Source organism: Miscanthus floridulus, chromosome 2 (genome assembly GCF_019320115.1).
Source record: "Miscanthus floridulus cultivar M001 chromosome 2, ASM1932011v1, whole genome shotgun sequence".
NCBI classification, from domain to species: Eukaryota; Viridiplantae; Streptophyta; class Magnoliopsida; order Poales; family Poaceae; genus Miscanthus; species Miscanthus floridulus.
Genome location: NC_089581.1, coordinates 126,079,671 through 126,095,140, shown reverse-complemented (window position 1 = coordinate 126,095,140; position 15,470 = coordinate 126,079,671). Strand labels below are relative to the sequence as shown.

Here is a 15,470-nt window from a genome sequence, read left to right as displayed (position 1 = left end):
TAATGTAATGAGAGTGAGCAAGAAGGTTATACTGCCGTGGCGAGCAAGGAGCCAATCAATCACAAGAATGAATAACAATGAAGACAAATCACCTCAGAATCAAATGATGAATACAATAATTTTTTACCGAGGTTCACTTGCTTGCCGACAAGCTACTCCTCGTTGTGGTGATTCACTCACTTGGAGGTTCACGTGCTAATTGGCATCACACGCCAAACCCTCATTAGGGTGCCGCACAACCAACACAAGATGAGGATCACACAAGCCACGAGCAATCCACTAGAGTACCTTTTGGCTCTCCACCGGGAAAAGGTCAAGAACCCCTCACAATCACCACGATCGGAGCCGGAGACAATCACCAACCTCTGCTCAACGATCCTCGCTGCTCCAAGCCATCTAGGTGGCGGCAACCACCAAGAGTAACAAGCGAATCCCATAGTGAAACATGAACACCAAGTGCCTCTAGATGCAAACACTCAAGCAATGCACTTGGATTCTCTCCTAATCTTACAATGATGATGAATCAATGATGGAGATGAGTGGAAGGGCTTTGGCTAACCTCATAAGGTTGCTATGTCAATGCAAATGGCCAAGAGAGTGAGCTTGAAACGGCCATGGGGCTTGAATAGAAGCCCCACGAAATAGAGCCGTTGTGCCCCTTCACTAGGCACAACACGGGGTGACCGGACGCTAGACCTCAGCGTCCGGTCACGCAATGCGTGCCACGTGTTCCCTCTCTTCAAATGTTGATCGCCCGATCTCAACGGTCATTTCCAGTAAGCATCCAGAGACAACTTTCCACGACCGGACACACCTAGCGTCCGGTCACTCGGCGACTCCTCTGTGAGTGACCATGTCAATGTGACCGGACGCAGCTAGCCAGCGTCCGGTCATTTCAGCACCAGTGTCCGGTCGATGATCAAAGCTGCGCTTTTTCTGCTGCTACTGACCGGACGCGCTGGTCCTTTAGAGACCAGCGTCCGGTCACTTACAGTGACCTCCATCTTTTTTGTCTAGGGCACCGGTGAAGTTCCTAACCCTTGCTCAAATGTACCAACCACCAAGTATATCACCTTGTGCACATGTGTTAGCATATTTTCACAAACATTCTCAAGGGTGTCAGCACTCCACTAGATCCTAAATGCACATGCAATGAGTTAGAGCATCTTGTGGCACTTTGATAACCACATTCCGATACGAGCTTCACCTCTCTTAATAGTATGGCTATCGAACCTAAATGTGATCACACTCTCTAAGTGTCTTGATCACCAAAATAAAATAGCTCCTACTATTTATACCTTTGCCTTGAGCCTTTTGTTTGTCTCCTTCTTCTTTTCAAGTCCAAGCACTTGATCATCACCATGGCATCACCATCATCATGTCATGATCTTCATTTGCTTCACCACTTCGAATGTGCTACCTATCTCATGATCACTTGATAAACTAGGTTAGCACTTAGGGTTTCATCAATTCACCAAAACCAAACTAGAGCTTTCAACTGCCTCATTGTGGTACAGGGGAAATGGGCGCTAGGAAAGGCCTGACGCCTATTATTCTGAGCGTCTACCACAGTGGGCCCTCGGCTCGAGCCAAGGTTGGGGCGATCGTGGAGGCATATTCTCAGCCAGGGGATCCCCCTCGGTTGGGAGCTTCCTATGCCTTGGCCGAGCCCCGATTGAAGGTGGACGGAATGAGGACTTAGCCTCCCCTAGCTCATTCCCTTGACACCGGAGATTTTTTCAGGAGTGGCCTTCTATGGCCCACCGAGCTATCCCTTATCTGCTTGACGGTTTGAGCGAGCACGCCCGGTAGTTGCAGCCCCCAAGCCCCTCGTTGATTGGGAGAATCGGGCAAGGGGTTAACCGGACTATCACGCCATTAATTCGAGGGTTTAGCGTACCCCTATATCTGACACTCTAGACATAAGCATTGCAGATGTGGTAGCAGTTGGTGAGCTGGATGCTAGAGATTTGGTATAGTGGGAGTGGTGCTCACATGTGTATATATATTATTTTTCCATTCAACATTGCTCACATTCTATTTGTTGCATGACACCACTTCCAGGTTCGTTTTCATGATTTGACGTACATTGGGTGTAGCTTCCAAGCCATTCTAACTCAAATGAACGAGAAACTCGGGTACCACTGGTACTATGCAAGTTCAAAGGACACAACAGAAGGACTGTAGGGTTACTGGAATTTTGTTGTTGGTGATAGCCTATTTGTAGTGCCCCTATTTGTAGTGCCTCAGCATTCATTTTATTGTAGACCATGTGCTCATTCCTTTGAGGCAAGAGAGAATGCACTAATTCATTTGTTGATCTACATAAGTGATGTGCTCGGCTAAAGAATAGGGGATGTTCGCCACACGAACTACCTCATTTTACGAGGTGAAAGAGACTAAGAGTAGTGTTAGGTGAAAGGGACTAAGGGTACTAAGTGTGTTCAGTACTGAGCATATACTCCCTCCGTCCCAAAATAAAAGACGTTTTGGGTTTTCGTGCCACAAGTTTGACTCGATTTATAGAAAATACGTGCAATATTTACATCTTCAAATAAATTTGTTAAAAAACTAGACAAAAAGATCTTTTCGATGATACTAATTACTTAGCATAAATATTTATATATTTTAATATATAATTGCCGGTAGTCATTTCTTGGGAAGCGAAAACGTCACTTATTTTGGGACGGAGGAAGTACTTTGGTTTGTTAAACTAGTGTAAAAGACTAAGTAACAAGACATTGGTTTGTGAGGACTACATTATCTACTCACCTATTTAATTAATTTGTCTTTTGTATGTAGTTATATATATATGATGTATTGTATTTTGTGAGAAATGGTCGGGTGTGTGAGGGAAATGAGAATTGTTGGATGTGGTATTGTTGGACCTACAATGGCACCAAATAATTTACTGTCGGGTGTGCACTAATTCATCACTAGTGTTATGAGTGCCACTGTGGTGTCATGGCCTAAACTGTCGGTGGTACTCACCATATCATTATTAGTTGATCATCTAGTCTGGCAATGATAGTCATGAATATCACTGTCGATTTCTGCTAGGAACCAGCACTGTTGTCCCTTTTATCACTGCTAGGTCACCCACCCAGCAGTGATAGGCCACCCCATCACTGCCGATTAACTTCTGTCGCCATGGATTCCGGTAATGATGGGGCTTCCAACCCGACAGTGATATTAGATCTGGCGTAGTGTTTTAAAACTAAATTTAAAAACATTCAAACCAAAGCTCTAAATTTTTATGTATGCTAAAGATATTAGACACATGTCATACAACTTTTGAGCTTGTTTCTAATTAATGCCCGAAAAATCAATTCTCAAATGAAACCTAAATTTGATCTTGCACTTTGTTATGAAACTTTATATTTCACTTAACCACACATGAAAATCTACTAATTTTTAAACCATGAATTTTGATGATTTTTTCTAGATTTTATTCAAAAAAATATTGGGGTAAATAGTTTAGCCGAAAGCTCAAAATGTTTTTCCTTGGATTGCACGTGATCTTAGAACATACAAGATGGGATAAATACTTCCTTACAAAATGCACTTAGATGTATCATTTTTCTATAAGAATGTAAAGCTACCAAAATCAAAGATTAAGGGAACCGGATCGGTCAGTACTCAGTACTAGACTCACGCGTTCCATGCCTTCCATGCATGGGACAGAAAAATATGTGAGGAATCAAATCGCCGACTCTTACCTTGTTTAATAAGTAGTGATAGCACACGCCATTTTCGTTTAAACTTATCAGCGTGGCTTATCAGTAATGCAACAGTATTTTTCTCCAGGACCACTAAACAGCGAACGTTCGCTACATTCAAATTTAGTGAACAATCAGACAACACCTGTAGCTTTCCATTTTGGGCCAAAAAAAATTCTTTTTTTGAAAGTTTTTCATTTTTGGCAAAAAAAATTCCACAACTTTTTCTTTTGAAAATTACAAAGTTAAACTCATAACTTTTACGTATACCTTGTGTAACAAATTTTAACATATAGCTTATACACATGATTTTAACATATTGGTCCTGTTCGTTGGCCTGAAACTTGGCTGAAACTCGCTGAAAAATACTGTTCTGGCTGAATTGTTGTGAGAGAAAAATACTGTTCCAGCTGAAAAAAACAAGTCGAAAAAGCTGAATATGGGGTAAGCCGAACATGGCCATACCGTCAACGTAACGCTGATAACTTATATATATATAACTTACTACATGACAAAGTTATACGCATAACTTTTATCTATAATATTTTGCAGAAGAAACTTATCAATATAATTTCATAGCAAACTACAAAAATTATACACAAAACTTTTACGTACAACTTGTTTGTATAACTTAGATATATATCTTGATGAATGACTTATATGTAAAGTTGAACGTATAAGTTATATCAAGAATTTAAATATACAAATTAATATCATAACATATTAGTGAAAATATGAAAACTATGCACGAAAATAACTATGTAGTATAACTTATAAATATACAATAAAAAAATAGTAGAAAAAAACAAAAAATGGAAGAAAAAGGAACGTGCAGGTGTAGTTGTGCCACCGAACAAATCTAATCAGCAAAAAGTTATTCAATACAACTTGTATGCAAAAATTGTAAGTTATAAGTTATATGTCATAAGTTAATACACATAAATTATTACTAGAAAAAAAATTCAAAACATATGTAAGTGGGGTCTAGTTTTATTCGGCTTGTCGCGTAGAACACATCGATCCATACGAAATTTAAAATGAATACACTATTAAGAAGTTATAGCAATTTGAAATAAATATTTTTCTTTTTTTAAGATGACATAAGCATCCAGAAAAAGAAGTGGAGAGAGGAGCCACAAACAGTACTTTTTAGTTTGGCTTTTCTACGAAACGAATAGGGCCCTATCACACATGGTCTGAGGCCACATGAGTGCAGATCAATATATAGTTTGTATCGATAATTATTAGGACGTTCGTCCTCAACTCGTGTCCGGACAGCCACTCCTTTTCCCATCCTCTGACCTCTCCGTTCCCCACGCCCACTCACTGCCTCTCCGTCCGCCTGCTTCCCCGCACCCACTCGCAGCCACTCTACCCGCCCGCTCTCCGGGCCTGCTAGCGCCCCCAAGACGGATGCCTCACCCGCACGCCATCTCACTATCGTCCCGCCCGCTCGCGCTCCCTCCCTCCATCGCTCCCCCTCCGCAACCTCGATTGTGGCTCCCCAGCGATTCGGCTCCCGCTCCTCCCACTAGAGACGAGGACGATGGCAACAGCTCCGACGAGGTAGGTCGGGCATTCTATGGATCTAAGCCCTCCTCCTCCTCCTCTAGATCTAAGCCCTTCTCCTCCTCCTCCTCCTCCTCTAGATCAGAGGGACACGGCGGTGGCTAAGGTTCCGGCGAGCTCTGGGGTCCTATTCCCTCTCTCCGGCGAGGTCAAAGGTGATGGGGCAGGGACTGGAGCAATCTGCACCTCGAACCCATCCCCTTTGTTGTTTTGTATGCCTTTTGCTATTTCTCCGTGTTGCAACGAGATTTTTAGGATGTCGCAACAGATGTGATTTTTGAATGTTGCAATAGGGTAATTCATGTGTTGCAGAAAGGGAGTTCTAATGTTGGAATTATTGTAGTAGGGGAATTTAATTATTGAAATTACCTTTTTCAAATGTTGCGGCACTGAAAGATGATTATTGAGTTGTTTCCATTTCCATGTTTCATGGTTGATTTTGTGATGTTGCAGTACTACTACTTGAGATATTGCAGTACATAATTTTCGAATATTGCAGTACATAATTTTTGATATTGCACTGCATAGTTTACATTTTTTTTGTGATGTTGTACTTTTTGAAGTGTTTCGTGCTCTTGGGACAGGGACGCGGTGGGGAACGGGGCGCTGTGGGAAACGAGGACAGGGCGTGGTGGGGAATGGAGGACAGAGGCGTGGTGGACGCAATTCTATTCAATTCGATTCTATTCGCGTTTGTGGGGCCGGCGAGTTTGAGAACGGGAGCGGCGTGCGGACCTCGCGCGCCGGTCGTCCGGGAGTTAAGCAACCAGCGGGCAGCTCTACGAACCCTGGACCGAGTTACGATCACGCGTCGTAATTAGACCATGGGCCGCCACAACCTTCTCTACCAATCCCTGCTCGTCTCCGTAGTCACCATAGCGCTGATCCGGGTCCTGAAGCTCTTCCTGACGAGGCCGCCTAAGGTGAGGCTCCCGCCGGGGCCGTGGAAGCTGCGGGTCATCGGCTCCCGCACCGCGCGCTACGGGACCTCACCCGCGTCCAAGGCCCGGTCATGATGCTACAGCTAGGCGAGATCCCACTGGTGGTGGTGTCGTCCAAGGAGATGGCCCGCAAGGTGCTCAAGACGCACGACGCCAACTTCGCCACCCGCCCCAGGCTCCTGGTCCTGGGTGGCGACATCTTGCTCTACGGCTGGTCGGACATAGTCTTCTCACCGACCGGTGAATACTGGCGCAAGCTCCGGCAGCTTTGTGCTGCCGAGATCCTCGGCCCCAAGCGTGTGCTCACCTTCCGCCACATAAAGGAACAAGAGGTACATGGTGCGGGCGAGATCTTATTCTTGAGCTACTCCTAGTCCTAGCATTGAACAAAGATTAAACGTTTCATTTATTTATATAGATGGCGACTGAGGTGGCAAGGATACGAGAGCTGCCGGGCCATCCACGGCGGTGTTCCACAACTTGGCCAACAGCATTGTCGCCCGTGCATCATTCGGCAACGTGCAGAGGCACGCCGACAAGTTCCTGTCGGCAGTCAGTGCTGGCGTCGTCTTGGCGAGCGGGTTCACGGTCCCCGACCTGGAGACCCGTGCTCGCCGCGGTGACCGGCATGCGCCGTGCCCTCGAGCAGGTCCACAGGACGGTGGACACCACCCTGGAGGAGATCATAAAGGAGAGGAGAGGCATCTGGGGCAGCAAGCGGCGGCAGGGCGAGGAGGACGAGAACCTGGTTGACGTTCTCCTCGGGCTGCAAGAGAGAGGCAGCCTGGGGTTCCATCTAACTCGAAACAGCATCAAGGCCGCCATATTCGACATGTTCGCGTCTGGAACGGGGACACTAGCATCAGCGCTCTGCTGGGGCATGTCAGAGCTGATGCGGAACAAGAGGGTCATGAGCAAGCTGCAGAGCTGATGCGGAACAAGAGTATGTACAATTACTTTTTTTTCACATCCTCTTATAAATCAATCTAACATTTTATTAGCTTTTTCTTATATTCTTAAATTAGCTTGTCCGAGTTTGATGGCCTATCTCATAGTACATGCAACGGTGGAACAACCTGTAACAAAGTCTCGTTGCAATGCACGGGATAACATAAAAAAAAGGAAGAAATGGCAGTTGTGCCTAATGGGCCGTGCACTGTGTGAGTTCGATGGGCCGGCATGTCTGGGCTCGGCAGCCCGTCCCTGCTAGACCTCTCCCCACAGGTCACAGCCACAGGAAGGAGCAGCATTTGCACCACCACCCCAAAGGCCCAAAGTGTATGCACGCAGTCCACCCAGCAGCGGCTTCTACCGTGTGGCCGCCGGAGATTTTGGATTCCTGCCATCGCTCATGCACGCTCGTCGTTCCAACTTCCAACGGAAGCAGCTGACAGACGTCTGGCCTGATGCAGTGATGCATGGATGCATCCTGATCTCGGATTCTCGGTCTCTCTCACAGAATCTGGACCTTAAATTAAAGAAATAAAAAAAATCAACGCACTCCCTCTTCTAAAATGATTTGGAGATATAAATGTTACTTGTAGAAATGTCTACATGGACCTTTATAAAAAAAGAGCTGTTTTATAGTGGTTGGGGTACTTCTCGGTTCCTCTTAGTTCCTAAGCAATTAATTAGCGCTAATTAATTTTATGAGTGGAAGGTTAATATAGTAATTGCGGCTCCCCCTCCCCCCGCCACCCCTCCCCCACGCGCATCCGAAGGACGCGAGCAGGTCCATGGACGCGAGGCTTCCCTGCCCTCGGCCTTAGCTGCGGCCGCCTCGCCCTCGACCTCGCCATCGCGCGGCGCCGCCGCCACCGGCCTGCCCTCACCACCACCGGTCGCTCCTCCCTCCTCCCCCTGGCACCCCTCGCCCACGCGCACCTGAACCCCATCGCGGCGACAGAATATCTCGTCCTCCGCGACAGGGATTCCCAGCCAAGCGCACGCCGTATAAAGCAACCGGGCGGCCCCGAAGCGAGAGAAGAGGTCCGACTTCTGCTTGCCTGCCTGCCGCACAGAAGAGTCAAGCTGCCGCTCCACTGACACGGTCCACACCCATCGCAACAGCTCGGCATCTGCATCTCGGCCTCATCGCCGTCGTGCGCGCCCACCGTCTATCGACCTGCAACATTGACTCCGCCTTCATCGCCGTCGTGCGCGCCCACCGTCCGCCGACCTGCAGCGCCGACTCCTGCCACCGTCTTCGTCTTCATCGACATCTTCTTCCGGTGCCAGCAGCAAGGGAAGGGAAGGAACACCGTCCCGGTCCTGGCTTTCGTCTTCTCTCCCGAGTCGAGTCCTCACCGGATCTGGTACGTGCCTATGTACTGCTCTTCGCTTCCGTATCATACATACCACGTCATGCTCCTCAATTCCGTTTTCAATTTTAATAACTCGGACTTGACTCGATCCGTGGTCTACGCTTTTCTACTCCTTAGCCTCAACCCGAGATGAAAACCAAGAGAATGCATTGGTAAGTACAACGTAACATGTACCACCTATTCAATTACAATTATAGTTCGATCAAATCTAACATCTATCTCACCATCCACTAGGTGGAAAGCATACAAGAATGCATTGATTCTTCGGGCAACGATGGCTTGGTTAACTTGCGCGTCTGGAAAAGAATTCCTTATCATAACATACTACAACAAATAGACGGGTACTTCTTTTTCCTTTTCTACATTAATGTTCTACTTCAATTACTAATTCTTATGTTCGTTGCAGTCATTCATGCAGTGTTCATAATATTTTATATGCTGGCATCGGATGGAGAAAAAATGGCCAATCATTTCACAAACGTGAGTCTTACTATCTTTGTTAATTCCAAATATCTACAGACTCATTCAATAATTGTTATATGACAGTACACTATTTTCACTTGTATAGACACAAATGCAAGGATTTAAACGGAGAATATGCACGAGGTTGCTCCTTTTTGATCGCAACATGAGACGACAACAATCATACCAAAATCCTATCATGGTCTGAACTTTTAATTCATATTAAAAATGATCCAGTTGCATCAACTTATACCAGACTATACAAAATATGCTGGGTCTAATATTTTTCTTGATGATTCTTAGGAGAAAGAGTACTATGCAAACAATTTGGATGAACAACGCCAGCACGAACATGCTGAAAATTCAAGCGATGTTCAAATAATAGAGACTAAAACTCTAAACCCTGAGGCCAACACGAAAGAAGGGAAATGAACGAAAAGAGGGAAATGAACGAAATGAACAGGATCTAAAAAAGGAACAGGAGCTCAAAATAGGAAAAGAGGACAACCACCGACAAAAAAAGTTGTCAATACTCCTCCTACTGTAATAGATGAATTTAGTAGCGAATCTATCGCTAAACTAGTTCAAAGGGCCAAGCATCCAAGGAAACAGCAGACCAGCCCTTTTAGGCCTTTTTAGAACTAATTTATTGTCTATTTAGTAAGCTATATTTGATCTTTAGTTTGTCCAGATGGCTAGAACGATGTGTGTTCAGACCTAAACAATGTGCTAAACTAAATTCATATGTGTTCAGGCGCAAATACTTAGTCAAATATTTTCTTCAGCAATTCATGTGTGAAACTACTAGCGAGTAAAGAGTTCAAACTTACATTGTGTTTAGTTGTCTGATAATTTTTTTCTCTCTCCAGCAGTTGTCTGATAAAATAACATGCTGGTTTGGATACCCTGAAGCTTCCCAAATCCGATGGACCTGTGGACATGAAACAATTTGGATGTCACCTCTAACAGATCAAGAAGATAGCATTTTCTATGACTTTTACTGATATTATTAAGGAAACAATCACTGAGACATTAACCAAACATGCACAATTAAAGAAGAAACTAATCGTCTCATATTTCTTTCTGAAAAAACTGAACACGAAATGTGTCCCTCATACAAACATCCATATGATACATATCTAACTGGAAGTATGGAATGTGTCCCTCATACAAGCATGCAATACTACTAACAGGGAAATAAAAGGCAGCTAGGCTTCATAGTAAAACTAGTCTTCTAAATGAAGTACTAAATCAACAAATGCCATATAGTCTTCTATATCATCACTTTTTGCTTCAACTCCTGAGACAAGTGCTCTAGTTGACCCAAATTGACGAACTTCTTGTTTCTCTGGGTACTCTAAATATATGATACCACAAGTTTCAGTCATTATGTAAATTGTCATTTCTTTGGATACTCTAAAGATATGCATCTGGCGTCCCATGAGACAAGCTTCTTCTTGTTGACAAATGCACTCCATCCAGTGCTTAAAAGGTGCATGTGGGGCTGGCATGCATCACATTTAGATGCAGATTCATCATAAATCAAGGACCACACACATGACAACTGCACTCCATCTAGTGGTTCAAAGGAAATATTTTTTTCCACACAGAAAAATGAAAATCCTTATGATTACAGTAACATGGAAGGTATTTGCAGTTGAAGGCAAGCACCCACCTGCAGACATCTGATATGCAAGTCAACTAGAGTTTGCCTAAAGCCTATGTATGTGCCAACATTAAACTCGTTTGCACAATGCTGCAGCTCAACTGAGGCTCATGCTACTGGCGCTAGTTTAGGCTCATTGTCACATCATATCACCGAAACTTGCCATGCTATACTCACAAATCCAAAGGAGCATTCAGACTCTCTAAGTAGTGTGCCTAACATTTCCAAGCCAACTTAACATGTCATTCTCAAACAAAAAGGAGCATTCAACCTCGCTAAGTCATGCACCTAACATAACCATGCTAACTTATTATGCTACTATCAAAAACAAAAAGCAGCATTCAATCTTCTCAGTGAGATATATTTCAGCCATATCACCATCGTTATCCATCAAGTGCTCTATCTCATCTCTGACCTTAAGTGAAAATATGGATTGGAAGATTGAAAAAAAAAGTTTTAAAAGGATCGCAGCAAACAAAAGCATCATTATGACCATACTTTTACCTTTTGGACTCTCCTTGTCAATGCAACCAACTTGTCAAATTATCAGCGTCAGACTCGTTTCATGTTGATGGAAATAATTTTTGTTGTCAGCTCATCTTGTAATGGGTAAGCTTCAGCCTCTATTTCAATAGCCTGAAAAAATAGTGCAATCACTTTATTTTTACTGATGATCCACCAAATCATTATCAGTAACATTGGACATTACTAAAAGTACACAAGCTAATAATGCAGTATGGGTAAGTTCACTATAAATATGGGTACGTACCATTACTAATTTGGCTATTTGATAATCGACAAGGCTAATAATTACAAAACCGGACATGATAGCAGACTGACAGTGCTTATCAGACATATACAGTAGCCCAGTGAGAGGGTTCAAAGTACTAAGTGGGCTCGACTCGTCACAGGCTAACATCACTTCGAGATGACCAAGCCAATCAAGCTCAGATCAATAAGAAATTGCAGGTTCAGATCAATAAAAAATTGCAGGTTTAATGCAGTGATTGCTAGACAAAACTGACAGAACTCCTATATTTAGTGAACATTTGGATCATGAAGTGAAATACAGAACAAAATCAGCAATTCTATACAAATTCAACAATCGAGGAATACTTAGAACATGGGGAACTTAAGAACTAGGGAATTAATGTATGTACCTGGATCGGGGAGAGGTTGCTGTTGACGAACTGGGCGACCGTCTCCTTCCTGGCCGCGAGCTTCTAGCAGACCTTGCCGGGCGCTGTGGGGAATGAGGACAGGGCGCGGTGGGGAATGGTGGATAGAGGCGTGGTGGACGCAATTCTATTCAATTCGATTCTATTCGCGTTTGCGGGGCGGGCGGGTTTGAGAACGGGCGCGGTGGGGAATGAGGACAGGGCGCGGTGGGGAATGGTGGATAGAGGCGTGGTGGACGCAATTCTATTCAATTCGATTCTATTCGCGTTTGCGGGGCGGGCGGGTTTGAGAACGGGAGCCGCGTGCGGACCTCGCGCACCGGTCCTCCGGGAGTTAAATAACCTGCGGGCAGCTCTACGAACCCTGGACCGAGTTACGATCACGCGTCGTAATTAGACCAAGGACCGCCACAACCTTCTCTACCAATCCCTGCTCGTCTCCGTAGTCACCATAGCGCTGATCCGGGTCCTGAAGCTCTTCCTGACGAGGCCGCCTAAGGTGAGGCTCCCGCCGGGGCCGTGGAAGCTGCGGGTCATCGGCAGCATGCACCACCTCGTCAACGCGCTCCCGCACCGCGCGCTACGGGACCTCACCCGCGTCCAAGGCCCGGTCATGATGCTACAGCTAGGCGAGATCCCACTGGTGGTGGTGTCGTCCAAGGAGATGGCCCGCAAGGTGCTCAAGACGCACGACGCCAACTTCGCCACCCGCCCCAGGCTCCTGGTCCTGGGTGGCGACATCTTGCTCTACGGCTGGTCGGACATAGTCTTCTCACCGACCGGTGAATACTGGCGCAAGCTCCGGCAGCTTTGTGCTGCCGAGATCCTCGGCCCCAAGCGTGTGCTCACCTTCCGCCACATAAAGGAACAAGAGGTACATGGTGCGGGCGAGATCGATCTTATTCTTGAGCTACTCCTAGTCCTAGCATTGAACAAAGATTAAACGTTTCATTTATTTATATAGATGGCGACTGAGGTGGCAAGGATACGAGCTGCCGGGCCATCCACGGCGGTGTTCCACAACTTGGCCAACAGCATCGTCGCTCGTGCATCATTCGGCAACGTGCAGAGGCACGCCGACAAGTTCCTGTCGGCAGTCAGTGCTGGCGTCGTCTTGGCGAGCGGTTCACGGTCCCCGACCTGGAGACCCGTGCTCGCCGCGGTGACCGGCATGCGCCGTGCCCTCGAGCAGGTCCACAGGACGGTGGACACCACCCTGGAGGAGATCATAAAGGAGAGGAGAGGCATCTGGGGCAGCAAGCGGCGGCAGGGCGAGGAGGACGAGAACCTGGTTGACGTTCTCCTCGGGCTGCAAGAGAGAGGCAGCCTGGGGTTCCAAAAAACTCGAAACAGCATCAAGGCCGCCATATTCGCGTCTGGAACGGGGACACTAGCATCAGCACTCTGCTGGGGCATGTCAGAGCTGATGCGGAACAAGAGGGTCCACTACTGGAGGCGCATGCTTTGCCGAGGGCCAGTGCCGAGGGCCTCTGGCCCTCGGCAAAGGACTAGAAACCCTCGGCAAAGGCTTTGCCGAGGGCTGCCCTCGGTAAAGACCCCTCGGGGAATTTTTAGACGGCGAAGGGGTCTTTGCCGAGGGCCCTTTATCAGGCACTCGGCAAAGCCTTTGCCGAGGGCCAGGATGGCCCTCGGCAAAGAAAAGACGCCGTCAGATGCCGGCGCTGTTGGCGGTTTCTTTGCCGAGGGCCGACCCTCGGCAAAGAAATAGTTTTTTTTTTCAATTTGTTTGCCGAGGGCTGACCCTCGGCAAATAAAAGTTTTTATTTTTTTTAAATCTTTGCCGAGGGCCTCCTCTATGGCCCTCGGCAAAGAAATTTTCAGGATTTTTTAAAAATTCTTTGCCGAGGGCCGGCCCTCGGCAAAGAAATGGTTTTTTTGAATTTTTTAACCCTTTGCCGAGGGCCTACTCCCTGGCCCTCGGCAAAGAAATTGGCAGGATAATTTAAAAATTCTTTGCCGAGGGCCGGCCCTCGGCAAAGAAATTGTTTTTTTGAATTTTTTTTAACCCTTTGCCGAGGGCCTACTCCCTGACCCTCGGCAAAGAAATTGGCAGGATTTTTTCCAAAAAATCTTTGCCGAGGGCTATTGCTTGGGCCCTCGGCAAAGGACACTTCTTTGCCGAGGGCCTTGGTCATTGCCCTCGGCAAAGAGGCAGAAATTTAATTTTTTTTTTGTTTTTTGCATTCCATCGACACAAGCATTTCATATATATACATATATATATCACACAGAACCCATTTTCTCACAATATATCACAACCATAATTGTGAACCACAAATCACAATATATTACAACGACAAGTCACATGTTCATCATCATTCACATGTTTATTACGACAAGTTAATAAAATCCAAGCACAAGTCACAACCATAAATCACAAATCACGCTAAAGTCCAACCACATCACCTAGCACGAGTCCTCATCAAGCTAGCCTATGAGACGATGGTGAAGGAAAAGCAGGATCACCCGGTGACGCACTAGCGGGTTGATTGGAACCCGCGGACTGAAGCTGCACAAAGGAGCAGAGATTGCATGTGTGAGTAATCCAGGAAAACAGTTTTGAAACTTAGAGATTGCATCTAGTATTGTAGGAATACAAAAAGATTAGACTCAATTGAAAATTTTGGCAGCACCTCCCCTGCACGGGGAGGTTTCCAAAACCTGCAAGAAACGACGGCACGAACGCCGACATCCACAACGGCACGAACGCCGACATCCACAACGGCACGAAGGCCGACATACATGCAAAGCACAAGCGAAAAGTGAACTTTCATACTTACAGGAGTAGCTGCAGGAGTAGGAGGTGGAGGAGCTGAAAATTGCACAGGTACACCCGATGCTTGCCTAAGACTTTGCATGATCACCATCATCTCCGCCATCTGCTTCTGCGCGGCCTCGAACACGACCTTCTGGGCCTGCAGCTGTGCGGTCAGCTCCGCGTTCTGCTCTTGACTTTGCCTTTTTGTTTCTTGCAGCTCGGCCTGCAATATTTCACTCCAATGTATCAGTAATGCAAATCTAATTTAGGTGTTTAAATATGTACGTACGATGAGTAAAATAGGAATTATCTGGAGTGCTTGGACCTGCTGCAGTGCTTGAGACAGCCGTGGACGTATGGGCTGGCTGGAGCTCGTGCTCCGTGCTCGGATAGCGTCGAGGGAGGGAACAGTGGTGGAGTCGATGGCGCCGTCTGCAATTCACAGCCGCCCGTGCTTCTTGCCTCCTCCGAGCCTCATGATCGTCTCTGCATCAATGGGCTCAGTGCGCACATTGTAATCTTCCCCATAGATCCCTTTATCGTTGACGTGTACTCTTGGACTTTAGTGTACACGTTCGGGTCGGAGTACACCTGAGGCGGGGCAGCCGGGTCGAAGGAGACAGAGGACGACGCCCTGCCCATGTGAGACATAGCCCACACAGAGAACTCCGAGATCTCCTCGCCCGGGTGTGCAGCCTCCTGCGAGAAAGACGGGAAGATGGTGAGAAATCAAATAGAATTGAGCGTCAAAATAAATGAAAGAAATCACTTACGTATGCTTGTTTGTATCCGGGGAGGCTACAACTGCCTTGATGGTGAGTTGGACCTTGCC

At 46.4% G+C, this 15,470-nt stretch overlaps 1 protein-coding gene, 1 long non-coding RNA gene and 1 pseudogene across 2 annotated transcripts; 2 read left to right on the top strand and 1 right to left on the bottom strand.

The window, feature by feature from the left end:
- The first annotated feature begins 6,112 nt into the window (after positions 1-6,112).
- On the top strand, positions 6,113-7,160 carry LOC136537023 (cytochrome P450 71D6-like; annotated as a pseudogene).
- Positions 7,161-11,956: 4,796 nt separating this feature from the next.
- On the top strand, positions 11,957-13,620 carry LOC136537022 (cytochrome P450 71D6-like). Its single transcript, XM_066529126.1, has 4 exons — positions 11,957-12,076; positions 12,257-12,733; positions 12,824-13,300; positions 13,615-13,620. The coding sequence occupies exons 1-4, from the start codon at positions 11,957-11,959 to the stop codon at positions 13,618-13,620; spliced, it is 1,080 nt and encodes a 359-aa protein (XP_066385223.1).
- A 524-nt stretch (positions 13,621-14,144) lies between these two features.
- Positions 14,145-14,772, bottom strand: LOC136539602 (uncharacterized). Its single transcript, XR_010779716.1, has 2 exons — positions 14,661-14,772; positions 14,145-14,389 (listed from the first exon to the last, which is right to left on the bottom strand). It is a non-coding gene; the product is annotated as an uncharacterized lncRNA (long non-coding RNA).
- Between the last annotated feature and the right edge of the window lie 698 nt (positions 14,773-15,470).

What these genes read in the sequence shown, in the direction of transcription:
- LOC136537022 (XM_066529126.1), top strand. Translation starts at nt 11,957, where the DNA reads ATGGTGGATAGAGGCGTGGTGGACGCAATTCTATTCAATTCGATTCTA. An exon ending in ACAGGGCGCGGTGGGGAATG is followed by an intron (nt 12,077 to 12,256) that starts GTGGATAGAGGC and finishes CGTCGTAATTAG; the next exon opens with ACCAAGGACCGCCACAACCT. An exon ending in GCCACATAAAGGAACAAGAG is followed by an intron (nt 12,734 to 12,823) that starts GTACATGGTGCG and finishes TTATTTATATAG; the next exon opens with ATGGCGACTGAGGTGGCAAG.